The sequence below is a fragment of the Lutjanus erythropterus genome, chromosome 13 (assembly GCF_056507025.1).
Source record: "Lutjanus erythropterus isolate fLutEry1 chromosome 13, fLutEry1.hap2, whole genome shotgun sequence".
Lineage (NCBI taxonomy): Eukaryota > Metazoa > Chordata > Actinopteri > Lutjaniformes > Lutjanidae > Lutjanus > Lutjanus erythropterus.
In genome coordinates this window covers 38,592,876-38,606,187 of record NC_139329.1, presented here as the reverse complement: position 1 = coordinate 38,606,187, position 13,312 = coordinate 38,592,876, and the positions used below count along the sequence as shown (strand labels likewise).

At 42.5% G+C, this 13,312-nt stretch overlaps 1 protein-coding gene across 1 annotated transcript; it reads right to left on the bottom strand.

Annotated features, from left to right (window-relative positions):
• Nucleotides 1-3,055: 3,055 nt before the first annotated feature.
• lmod2a (leiomodin 2 (cardiac) a) lies at nt 3,056-11,735 on the bottom strand. The gene is made up of 3 exons (XM_084733661.1): nt 9,899-11,735; nt 6,587-7,804; nt 3,056-3,276 (listed from the first exon to the last, which is right to left on the bottom strand). The coding sequence occupies exons 1-3, from the start codon at nt 10,166-10,168 to the stop codon at nt 3,256-3,258; spliced, it is 1,509 nt and encodes a 502-aa protein (XP_084589787.1). The 5' UTR covers nt 10,169-11,735; the 3' UTR covers nt 3,056-3,255.
• Between the last annotated feature and the right edge of the window lie 1,577 nt (nt 11,736-13,312).

The following is a 13,312-nucleotide window of genomic DNA, read 5'->3' as shown; positions in this document are numbered from 1 at the left end:
GCTCTAAATACAGGTGTGAATGAACCCGAGACACCGTGAGATCCAATCACTTAGTTCACATTTGAAGGTGATCTGCGCCGCGTGTGACCACATCCTTTCAGCAGTGTGTGTCTTACCTGCCAAGAGAAGCAGAAGATGTTTGTGAACATACGCAACTGGTTTTGCTGTTGAACTAAAAACCACAATATCTACAAACTCCGGTTAAAAAATGTGCAGTTTTAAGAGTTGTTGAGTGAGGAAAAAGTTTACCTTCGGGAAACAAATATGGCAGATTCCTAATCAGTTCTGCCTTCTTGTAAATTCTGTCTGTAGCGTCATCAATGCACCGACGTTTGCTACCGTCTAAAGTGCGTCTTATTCTCCAACATTTAGCAGCTGTTTTAACACTTTCAACTGATTTCACCATAGACAGTAAATTTATCAAACAAGATAACGTTTTCTTGCTGGTCAGATTTTCCAAATACACTAAAGCCTATAGGCTTAGAGAAAGTCCCAAAACTTTCTTTAAAAGTTTGTGCAATTTTGTGAGTTGTTGAGTTGGGAAAAACTTTGCACACTTTGTGAAACACTGTCAATAACTCGGGCCTTCTTGTAAATTCTGCAGATGTTCTACATTAATTTATTTCTTTGTACAGAAACATTGTCTGTTTGTCCCGCCGTGTTTGCTACTACTGTTGGTCCACTGGGTGAAAAACAACACATTTGGTCTTAGCAGACAGAAACAATGTGGTGTCGTGTTTATTTGCACATAGCTCAGAGAACCACAAGCGATCACTCGATCCGTATGTGGAGACGCATCGTAATGCCTGGTGTGAACTGTCATACTGATGTTAGAGCTTCAACTTATAATCAAGTCACTGAAGACACCAGTTTATGTCAGGTGTAAACAGAGCTTCACTGACCACTGTGGTACATGGTTTCCTTGTAAATTTGGTGTAGGACTCTTTTTTTTGCCAGCACGATCCTAAAGTATGTGCTGCGTAAACATGACAAACATGATGTTAAATAATGTAGAGAAGTGCTTTTTTCATAAATCTTTAAAACCACTAAGAAACAGCCATCTAGCAGGTAAGTTGCTGCTGTAGGAGGAGTAATATCAGTTGGCTGGTTGGTTGGTTTATTGATTGCCATGTTGAGGCTGGTTTGTGTCTAGATGGTAACCCTAGATTTAGGGACTAAGTTGTGGTGGGATAATGGGCCTTCACAGGATTTTCACTGAAGACCAGGGTCTGTGTCCCGGGTTGACTTTCTAGAGGAACTGTGATATCAGGAAAACAGCAGCATATTCGCATTTAGATCTATGTACCGTTTCACCGAATTTGTCTCATTTATGGATTGTTGTGAGCATGTTAACATGCTGATGTAAGCGTTTAGCTCAAAGCACATATGAGTCTCTGCGACCCACGCTGCTAGCATGACTGTAGACTCAGGCTTTAGTTTTTTATCAAGGGTTCGGAGAGAGAACTTGAGCAGCTCATTCAGTACTCAAGCAGGATAAATGTATGTAAAAATGCCCATAATGACTAATACAGTATTAATATGAGTGAGAGGACAGCAGGAAACTGGCCAGACGTCCTGCAGTGTCTCTCAGCACTCTGTGAGCGAAGGATTTAAAGTCTGATTCACGTGGCATTTCATTAAAGATGTGAAGTGCTGTAATGAGGGGTCACACACTCTTAACTCCCTCTCCCACTCGTCCCTCAGGAGTGAGTCCATATTTACTTTGAGCAGCTGTTTAATGAACTTGAGTGACTGTGAGCAGACTGGATTAGAAACTGATTCATAGGCCTGTATACATACTGATGCATCTGAAACTCTGCCAGCTGATATCAGATCAACTAAACCCTGTTGATCATAGCTGTTCATAGCTGAGCTGTAATTACATCCCATGAACAAGAAATAGAACTAAATCACAGCTTCCTTAACGTTTTTTTTCTAATCCTAGAATCAGAACATAAGTATGCCTAACAAATGTGAATGATAATACTTTTTTAATTGATCATGAGAAAAAGTATGCAACTTGGAATGCAGCCAGTGACCTAATGATCTGTCGTCTCCTCTGTGCAGAGGATTGTGGGTCAGATAAAACCAGAAAAGAATGCTGGCTTTCACACTGTAGAGTCAGACTCAGCTGTACTTAAGTTTAGCGTGTTAACATGCCAACATGCTAACCTTAGGATGTAGGCCTGCCAGCATCTCAGCCAAGCTGGACTTTTAACATGTCAGCAGCATGTAACATTTAGCATATTAGCTTGTCAACATAACATGTCAAAGTTTCTTGTTGCCAAGCCAACAGCCCATTTTCCAAAACCCGAATAGTCTGAAAAATGCCCCATGGACCAAAAGCCCATTTACTGCTCATTATCTTGAAAAACAAACGTCTATAGCTCCGAAGGCCCAGTGCTCCCAGTGCTCCCATTGTTCCATCAGTGCTGCTGTTGGAACACTGGGCAGCCCCCATGCAGTCTCTTACAATGTTTAACCTTTTGAATGCGACCATATTTTTTGGCATGAACAGCTCAGCTGGACAAGCTGGCAACTTTTTGACTTTTGTTTTTTATAAAAACTCAGTTTTTATTTTGCAAAAGCAGAGAATTCACTATGAACCACATCATTAGCTGTAATATAGAGAGTAACAACAAATCACCTGTCATGTAGCTTCAGTGTAAACCTGTCTGGATCTCTGTAATGCATTCAGCTCTGTTAGCCTGTGTGCTGATGGACAGTAAGCAGCAGCTGCAGTCGGCTCACATAACCGCTCTCTATGTTAGTTTGTAGTGGAGTTTAATCCCTCTGAGCGTGGTCTTTATTAGAGATCACAGTGAGCTGATTCTCCTCTCAGGTCACCACATGTGAAGCTGTTGTATGAACTGTAATGATGTCCTTAAGAGCTGTTACATGTAACAAGAAGAGTCATCTTAAACAACCCATTGATGTGTAATTAATAATTTCATAAGTAAAAACTCACTCCAAAGCTCAGAGACAGAGTATACCTCACAAAGACAAAGAAAGCTCCTGCAGGCCTTCCTTGTTTAAAAATGAAAGAATCTCGTGCTTCAGAGCATGAACTTTATTACAGATTCACAGTAGGTTTCACACAGTAACAAAATACAACAATAAAATCTGGAACACATTAATGCAGTCTGCTGCTACGCTGTGACAAGTTAAATACTGTTAAGTGACATTTAGTGTGAAATAAAAATGAAATATTTCAATACAAAGTGAGAACAGTTCAGGTGGGATCAGCAGGTGAGTTCAGGCTTCTGACAGATCCACCTGAAATGACAAATATCACACACACGTTAGGATTTAAACATCCATCCAGTCTTTAGACAAAAATAATTTAATTTAGACATCACATTTCAAAACAGACAGTCAGAGGCTTTTACTGAGCCTGACTTTTGTCTGTCCGTTTGTAAAAGAAAAGATGATGTATGGAATTTCACTTTTACTCCTATTATCTGTTTACACTGAAAGTTTTCACGGGTTAAAAAGGAGTTGCAGTGGACAATGTGTGATATTACAAGAGCCTGAACCAGGAGTTGTGCTGCATGTTCAGATAGGTAGAGTCTTATCTTCCTCATGTTGTACCATGTAGTGCCATGTGGACCTTGAAGGTTAAATAGTTATAAATCACGGTGCCCAAGTGTTGGGCAGACATTGTAGGTGTGAGTTGGGTGGATTCGAGTTGAATACTGATTTTCTTTTTGTATAGAGGGACTGGCTGGGATGACAATGAGCTCAGTCTTTCATCCATGTCGAGATATCAGCTAGATATGACAGAGATGCAAGACTGTGGTCTTCCAGAGAGAATGACAGGAAGAACTGGGTATCGTCGGCATAGCAATAGTATGAGGAACCATGGGAGTAGATTATTGCACAAAGCAAGGTGGTGTATACTGAGAACCGAAGAGGGCTGAGCACTGACCCTTGAGGAACGCCTGTGGACAAATTGTGTTGTTTGGAAACTTCTCCCTCCAAGATACTCTAAAACATCCCCCTAAGGGGTAGGACATGAACCAGCAGAGGGCAGAACCTGAGATACCAACCTCAGTGAGACTGGAGAGGTGGATTTCGTGGTTAACTGTGTCAAAACCAGCTGACAGAAGCAACAGCAGAAGAGCTGAACTGACTGGTTTTAAATGGCTTGACTTCATGATTTGTTTTCTGGTGTTGCATTTTATACTTTTCTGTTTTTTGCACCTGAGGTTGTTCAGAATATGTCCTCGGAGGCCGACCTAAATGACAGAAATGGTAATTCACGAATAATTCCCTGAATGACATAGCCCATTAGGGCTGAAACCCTCTGGTCGGTTGGTCCCAATTCTCATTGGTCCCTCAGTTGCTGTTGTTACTTTCTTAAGAAGAAATGTGCTTCTTAATCCATTACTTGTGGGGGCGGGAGGGACGGATATATGCAGACCTGATATATTTTATTTTTGAGTGACAGGATATTTATACTCCACTCTAAACTAACTGACACCATACCAGAGTACCAGCACAAATCTCTACATCGGCCTCCAGCTTCAGAGGACAGGGGAGCTGAGTGGATAAAAAGTTTATTTTTAATGTCAGCGTATGTGTGTGTGCATGCATGGATTTAACTCTGAGGGCTGATAACAGTTCAGGCTCAGTGATAGGTTGATAGCAGATGTCCTTGACCAGACTACGAACGGGAAAGCTGCAAGTTTTGACCTGTTTTATGGTGTTTCGGTTTATATTTTGTATGTTATCCTGCTGAATTTGGTGTTAGCATGTTGCTAATGTGGCTGCTCCTACAGTAGCTGTTGGGATATTGAGGGACAGCCTAGCTCAGCTAAGCTAACACTAGCTTTAACTAAGCTACTGTTAACCTTGTTGTTGTTCGGATGCCAGTTCTGTGCTGTGATCCTCGTCAGCATGTGTGTTTCTGTTGCTGCTGTATGTACATTTACTTGATAGACATGCAGGTAACGATATAGGTCACTGTGTGTGAAAAAAGAAATGGTTAAAGTGCAGGAATTAATTTGCTTGATAACGTGAATAGATAGATTTTCAGTCAGTCAAGAGTTTCTGTGGTAGACCAACTACAGCTCTATAGACAGGTTAGGTTTAGGCACCAAAACTACTTGGTTAGGTTTAGGAAATGATCATTATCTAAGTACATTACGTTCCATTACCTTATGTAAATTAACTTACGTATGTATGTTTAAATAAGTCGGTGTTAGTGTGATTCACCGGATGCACACTGCAGGTATAAGTCTGCTATTGGTTGCCTGTTTCAAGCCACATCATGGCATCAGCTATCTACATTTTCAAAGTCCCCAGGAAACAAGAACAGCCTGTGAGCTGCAACCTACTTGCTGAAAACGACAAATTCATGGTATGATGGCACGAACATAAAGCTAACAGCGGTTACCTTTTCTTTTACAGTAGTGCTTCATTTTTTAATGCCAGAGCTCGCCTCCCAATGTGCAAGTATCACCCCAGAACAAGTTCCCCTTCGACACTCTTTTGCAGCTGTGGAGAGAAGTCTGGCTATACGAGACGAAGTCAGTGGTGACTTTTGCTGTCACACAGAACACAAACTTCAGCCTCGTAGGTGAAAGTCTGGATGCGATTGACCCGTCCATCCACACCAGCCTCCTACCTGCGTGCTCTTTGTCACCTGACTTTCTCCGTTGCTTTTGTCAACCTGCTGTTTTAAGCTTCTCAAACAAGGAATTTTCCCACTTTTCTTTGTTTATGTCATTAAACTGAATACCTTTGGTTTTTGAACTGACAAAATAAGACGTATGAAGACATCACATTGACTTTGAAAAACTGGGATGGGAATTTTTCACTATTTTCTTGCATTTTACATGAATTTTAGACATTGTAGCCCTTGATTAAATGTTACAGATAACTTAAGTCTTTGAAATGATTTGATAAGTGCTAATAAATAAAACAGTTGTAAAAATTGACTCCGGGTAAATAGATTTATGACCCATTAACTCTGAACCCTGATTTGCTCGACAATTCATTTTATGCAACTTATTTTGTGCGCAATATTGTGAGATTGCATATTTGAAGGTTTCACTTGTGAAACCTGATGTCTCTGTTTTATTTATTTTCCTAAATTATGATTTACTTTTACTGTTGGACACTTCAAGGACAATCAACAGGTGCTGGATTGTTTTGATAAGATATCTGTGTATGTGGGGGGGGGTCATAAATTATGAGTTTTTTATTGTGAATATCAATATCAAACTGGTGTTGGTTTATTATTTTTGAGAATGAACTCTTCATTTGTCCCTCACTATCCTTTCCTACATTGTGTTTAAACTGAGTGGAAACGTGAACGGCACTCTGTGTGTCTGCTCTGTTCCCAGCAGCTTCCTCTGTAAGCCGTCAGTCTTATCAAACAGCGGTGAAGAAGTCAAACTATTTATAACCTGACAGAGAGTCAAGGAATTCACAGAGTGACAGTCTGTCGTCTGATGACAGCAGGCGTTCACACTGAGGGAGTCTAATGGCTTTGGGAAGCTAAATTATGCCTGTGATGCTTTCACTCAAGCCAAACAAAATTCCTTCAAACCTCAAACAGAGATTGGTCACGGAGTCTTACCCTTTTTAAAGACCTGATGCTGCTCCCACGGATTGCCGCCATCAGGTCGTCGCGGCTCGACCTCTGCGGCGGTGGCAGGCGGGACGGTTCGTCTCGTCTCTTCTGCAGTGATGGCTTCAAGGCGTTCTTCAGGTCCTTGAGAATATCTGTGCTCTCCTTTTCATTGGCGCCATTCTTGAGCTTCTTTGACTTCGGTTTCTTTTGATTCGACTGACTCTTCGTGCTGTTTGAACTTTCGCGCTGTTTGACCATTTCGGCGATCTTCCTCGTTGGCGGGTCTAGAGACGGAGGGGTGGGAGGGGGATTTTTGTTCTTATTTTCAACAGTCTTAGAAGATTGTGACATCTTCTTTGGTGGTCTGTTCTCTGCAGACGAACCTGAACCTTGTCCCGACACCTCTGGAGGACTCTGTTCCGTTTTCTGTTGGAGCCTCCTCTGTCGTTGTTGGTCCTGGTTGCGCGTCAGGATGCTGGTTGCCGTCATCCTCGGGCCCGGGAGGTCAAACTGATAACCAAGCTTTAGGAGGGTGGTGTTTTCCCTCAGCAGCTGGACCATCTCCATCTCCACCTTCCCTCCACAGATGTGCCTCTGGTTGTGGAAGCGAAGCTCCACCAGCGTCCGGTTGTCCTTCAGCGCCGCCAGCAGAGCCAGGATTCCCTGACCAGACACAAAGTTGGACTCAATGTTCAGGTTTCTGATGAACTGGTTCTCGCGCAGCATCTTGGAGATGGCAAAGGCCACACGGTCGTCTGCGTGGGTGTTGGCGAGGCTGAAAATGTGGACATGAGTGTTTGTGCACAGGGCCTCGGCGAAACGAAGCAAGGTTTCTTGGGAGATGTCTTCGATGTTGTTGATGTTGACTTCGCTCACGGTGGGATCGTCGCACAGGATCTGCTCCAGAGTTTTGTCGATGACTGTCGGGTTCCCACTCAGTCTGTCAGAGGTCACGTTCAGGTTTTGGTCTGTCATTTCAGTCCTCTTCAACTCACTTCTCGAGCCTTTTGACAAACCGTTCTTCTGAGGACATTTACTCCTGATCGGAGCTTCCTTCTTACACTCATCTTTCTTTTCTGCCTCGTCTCCCTTCACATCTTTTTTGACACTCTGCACTTTCTTCCCCTTTGGTGTGACCTTCTTCCTGTCACTGTCCAGAGTCTTGCCGGCGTCGCTGGTGGTCACTGTCACTCGCTCCCCTCTGCTCTTATCTTGGCGTCCCTCCTGCACATGACAAGAGCACAGAAAATTAGGTCGAACGCTGACATTCTCCAGCCTCTGACTTTTAATTAAGAGCCCTCTCCAACACTGGCAGGCGGTCATTAAAGCTGGCATTTCTGAGACAGTCTTTTATTTTTAGATTGTTTTCCAGCAACGTGGACACGTGACACTTTCTACATCATTATATATATTAAACCAGTGGGTTTATGTTTAAACATGCATGCAGAATTATAGAGGACAACATAAACATACAATAATGTTAATTAAATGAGTACTCTGTACAAAGCTGTGAAAAACAAATGCTCCATTTCCCACAATGCAACTGGACAGCATCTTCAATTAAGCTGTCTTTGTAACACACAGTTGTGTTATAAATGTGATGTCTCCAAGCCAAGATAACTCTCGATGACATTATTGTGATGTCATTATTTTCTCCTCCAGAGCAACATGAGACAAACAAATAAACAACTACAACATGTAAACCAATCTTCATGTGAAAAATAGCTGGAGTGCTCCTTTAATCCCAAACTGAAACTGAATCTGTTTTCAGATTTTTTCCGTCACTGCCGTCGGGGCGTCAGTTTAGATAGATGAGTCTTATTCTGTCAGAGACGTTTAGACGTGTCACTCAAACTGATTCATTCATTAAAATGCCACTCATGTTGTTCATGCATATTTTCTGCAGTAATTTAAAAATTGCTGATCTAAATGTATAGATTTATCTATAACTAAGCATAAGAGCAACATAAATATATGGAAAAGTGTTGACAGTTAGATTTATTTGTGTGTCTTGCCAGTTCCAAAGTTAAATTACTCAGTAACTTAGCACTAAATACTTTTTTTTAAGTTTGTGGCTTGTATGTTCAGTCACCTTAAAACTGATTCTGGGACCAGTCTTTGTGTCCAGTACAATGACAATATTTCTGTCAAATCCAGAATAAATCTGTGACTTTTTGTACTCCAACCGCCAACAAAGTGTAAATCAACATAATGTTCACTCTGATCTATAGAACAGCAGCTACTGTTTGTTTTTTTTATTGATTCATGATGATTATTTCCACAGGTAATAAACTGTATAGTATATATAATGTCAAAAGTTGTGAAAAATACTTATTACTGTTTCCCAGCACCGAAAGCGACATCCTCAACTTGCTTATTTGTCCAATCAACAGTCCAAAACCCAAAGACTCTTGAAGCAAATCTTTGACATTTTTGCTTGAAAAATGACTGAAAGTATATTTTGCAATTTTCTTCTGTTCTATTAATCGTCTCTAGTTGTGTGAGCAATGCCATTTGGAGGGTGTGCAACCAAGACAGTAGTTGTTTCAATGCTAAAATGAGGTATTAAGTTGCTTTAATTGATTTTTCTTTTGTTTGACCCCTTTAAAATACATGTAGTTCTTTGATTAACAATAAATATTAACTACTGCAGTTTTAAAGACTTTAATTCTATTGATTCAAGTAATCAACAACGTTTCTAAACACACATTTGACTGTAGCTGTTGAGTGTTTACTGTGGCAATCTGTAAAATTACTGAAGTGTATTCTGGTGCTGCCATTAATTCAAATTAAAGGCACTCCTGTCTCTTTGCATTACTGTCATAAACTGCTGATCCTTTCCCAAAGTTTTCAGATTGATTTCCTTCCTTTCAGGCAGCCATTAGTTTCACTTCATTTCTATTAAAAGCAACCTGCAGTAGCTTCAAACTGCAAGTCACTGCAAGAAGATAATCCATCACAGTCAACATGTTTTTATGTCAAAGTTACAGATCATTGTGTGGTGACGCAGGAGCGAGCAGGGACCGTTTTTGAAACTCTCCTTGCTGCTGTAACATGTAAAGTCAGCTGCAGATGAGATTTATTTTTGAAAACTCAAACCCAGAAGATAAGAAATACTGATGTCGTGAGATGGATCATGTAAATTTGGTAAAATCTCGCTCATCCTTTAACGCACCAAGAAGCTTGGAAAGATTTGGCACCCTTATTTTGAAAAGATCTGATGGATTATTAGTAACTTATCAGCAGGGATGTACGATTAAAAACTTGCAGTTACTGTCCTTTCAAAACTTGCAGCTGAGTACTGATGATCCCTCTCACCTGTCCATGTTTGTACGACGTCCTCTCGTCCTGCACCAGGTTCTTCTTCTCGTCCTCCCAGTATTTCAGGAGAGCGTCCCTGTCGAAGGTCCCTGTCGGGGTTTTGGCGGTCTGGTCTTTCTGTCTCAGGCCGATGGGGATGTTGTCATCAAGGACGGCCAGCTCCCTCTCCAACTCCTGGAGCTCCTCAGAGGACAGAGTGGCCAGCAGCTCATCTTCGTCCACCTCCTCGTACTTCTTCAGCTCCCTGCGAGACCCAAAGGTACTCATAGCTCTGTGCGTGTTTTAGAACACTTAAATCTCTAACTTACTCACACTTTTTTGTCTTTGTGTTCTTAATTAAATCTTATCGCTTTCCTGCTTGAATCTCCTCTTGCTCATCGACTCGTCCTCCATCAGATTCCTGCAGATCAGGGATGCTGTGGACAACTACTGTTGAATCAGAGTCATCATTTGTCTACTGGTCCCAGAGAAAGGGGAGGGCTGCCGTGCCGCTGATGGTCCTGTCTTTTTTTAGGGTGTTGGGTGGGGGGTCAATGAGATAGGCTTACTGCAGGAATGTGAGCCCTCTGAGTGGCCTGCGCGGAAAGCTCATCAGTGACTCGTGCCTCGAAAGAAATGAAGGGAACAAAACGCCGTGGGGAGACATCAGAGATGAAGCCCTGTGGTGTTACGCAACGTGTCAGGACACAGAAACACGCCGTGGTTGTAGTGTTGTCAGGGAAACACTTGTTCCCCCTGAGGATGGTGGGATTATGTACAGTACAGCTCCGGCTGGCACTGAGGAGATGGACTCTGGTGCTGTTTACAGCAGAACACAACAACACTGAGTCAAGACAGAAGACTTTCTTATAGACTGAGAAAACTTCTTGCTATGACAATCAAGAAAGGTCAACAACAGTGATAAAAGAATCTAACTTTGTGCAGCTCAGATAAAAACTGAAGGACAAGACAGAAGAAGAATAAGCTTTCAGGCAACATGAAGGAGAAGTCCTACAACCTGAACATGTGCATGTCTTTCATCTGCTGATGAAAATTGTGTAATATGATTGAAAGCTCCAGAAAAGCTACTAAATCGACCTTGAGTTGAGACACTGTACTACAGTAATTAAAGTAAACCCACTGTGCACAAAGACAGGAGAGGAACATTTTCCTCTGGGGATCGATAAAGTGTTTCTGACTTACCCAGTATGCCTTGGGAAGCACTGCCTCTTCTTCGTCTCTGATTGGCTATAAACTTCCAGGCTAACATTTGCCCAGCTATGATGCTATCCGACTTTGAGAAGAGCAACTCAGCCTCTGCAGGCTCAGGTTTTTGCTCCCAGTGTCTGTTTCTCCTTACCTTAACCTCCCCAGCCTTGTCCCAGACTAGGCCTTGGCAATGCAGCTCAAATATTTTCTTGATAAGTTACATGACAATATCAATAATTGTTAATCATACATGCAGCAGTGTTCTGAAAGTTGTCCATCTATCTATCACTTCCATCTCTGTCCGTCTTCATCTTTTGCTTCCCAGGATCAGGTTGCACTGGCAACAGGCTAGCAGGTAATTTCTGATGTCCCTCTCCCCAGCGACAATTTTTTTCGCCCAGGCCTATCGCTAACCCAACCCAAAAAACGTACACAATATCAAGCTAGCACCTGCTGGGGTCACTGGCTAACCAGCCCACCAGTCACCCTCGCAGTCCCCACTGTGAGCTGACTGAAACTCCATCAAGAGACTGATGTTATAGACACATTTTTATTTCCCTGATGATGAATGGTTTGTTTAAATGTCAAACAAAGGGAAAGAACTGGCAGGAGTGTCTGACAGGTGCCGATCCAAAAAACTCATTAAACTTCTTTAAATGTCACGACACATCAAATTAATGGGTACCAGTGGTTGTCTGTTATCTGACTTGTTCTTCTGTGGGGTGTTTGTGTAAAGTTACTGTGACGGAGTGACGGTGGTCAGGGAGGGGAGCTGCTGCAGACACTAATGAAAATAAGTGGCTGCACCTGTGTCTGATGAGAACTGAGGGGGACGGACAACAGTGTGCTGAAAGGGAGAGAGCTGAGCGCGGGCAGGTGGTTCTGGGGAACGGCGCTTGGTGCAGAAGCCAGGCCCAGCAGAGGACTTATTGCTGGGAGTGGGTGCAGCCCACATGGCAGAGAAGCTGGACTGTGGGGAGAGACTGCAATGAATCACTGAGATGAGAGCGTTCAGGTGGAAACAAGATTGTTTTTGATTACAATCTGTGAGAACAGGGTAAAACATCTAAGGCTGTTGCTGCATCTACAAATGAAAAAGTCTTTAAAACAGTCCTTTGTAATGAGCCAAACTAAAATCTTCTGCACGTGTGTGAAAATCAGTTAAAAGAGTCCGGCTAAAAGATTTCACAGAGCCAAGAGTACAACACTAAAAACCAGGAGATACAAAATCTGATTTTACCCTTGTGGGGTCGCGTCCGTCGCCACACAGCTCCTATGTCTCCTTCTGTATGAGGACAGACCCACTCGTTGATCAAGACACCTCTAAACAGAAACTCAAACTCAGATTTTTCTCACGTCTCAGAATGTTACTACAACCCAAAGGGTACTTAAACTGCCAGGCAGAGTTCCTCGCTCTGCCATCGCTGTAATGTCGCGTTGTAACACTCTGAACTTCCTGGATTCTGCTGCTGTCTTCCCGCTCTGTCTGCTCAGGTCGTTGTCCTCTCTGTCGGCCCTCTTTCCTGCTCAGCGTGTAAAATGGGGTCTCCTCTAGCCTCTAGATGCTCGGTCCTTTGTTTCCATGTCCGTCCTTTGAAGTCCCTCTTTGAGGTTCTGCTCTGCAGTCCCATTGGTCAGTCTCACAAGGCAAAAAGCGCTGCACAGGTGCAGGTTATCAACATAATGATTGTTTTTAACTCGCCTTAATATGCCTTCACAGCAGAGGTTGGTATAAACTAAAATTGTCTGCAAAGTTGTCAGAAAACAGGCAGACTAAGGTTTTCCTGCAAACTTCTATGTGTCTTGTGACGATTGGTGGGCAGATGGTGTGTTGTCAGCCTGTGTGTTCAATATAGGTTCATTTAAAAACTACAAATATTAGAATAAAGGTTCAAGGTTAATGCATGTAGTCTTCACAGGGCGACAGTTTATTTACTTCAGGGCTGTTGCATTGAATTCTACCTTGTGGCATCAGTGTCAACATTATTGTGTCCACTCCTGTGTTTGTCACATGAGCAACATTTGTATGGATGTGTAGGACCGACCCTCAGTCAGTTGGTTTGTTGTTTGGTTGCCAAGACAACCATGAGAGCTCAATAACAACATGCATCCATCACGGAGCACGTCTAACAGGCTGCTTGTCAGTCGTGTCATGTTACATGTCTGAAGTGAAAAGACTCTGAGTGACACGACACCACTCACGTCCTAAATCTGCTGTAAATT

Excerpts from the sequence above, each read along its gene's own strand:
- lmod2a (XM_084733661.1), bottom strand. The coding sequence starts at position 10,168 with ATGAGTACCTTTGGGTCTCGCAGGGAGCTGAAGAAGTACGAGGAGGTG. Across the intron at positions 7,805-9,898 it reads CGTCGTACAAACATGGACAG|GAGGGACGCCAAGATAAGAG; the intron begins GTGAGAGGGATC and ends TGTCATGTGCAG. Across the intron at positions 3,277-6,586 it reads GCATCAGGTCTTTAAAAAGG|GTGGATCTGTCAGAAGCCTG; the intron begins GTAAGACTCCGT and ends TTGTCATTTCAG.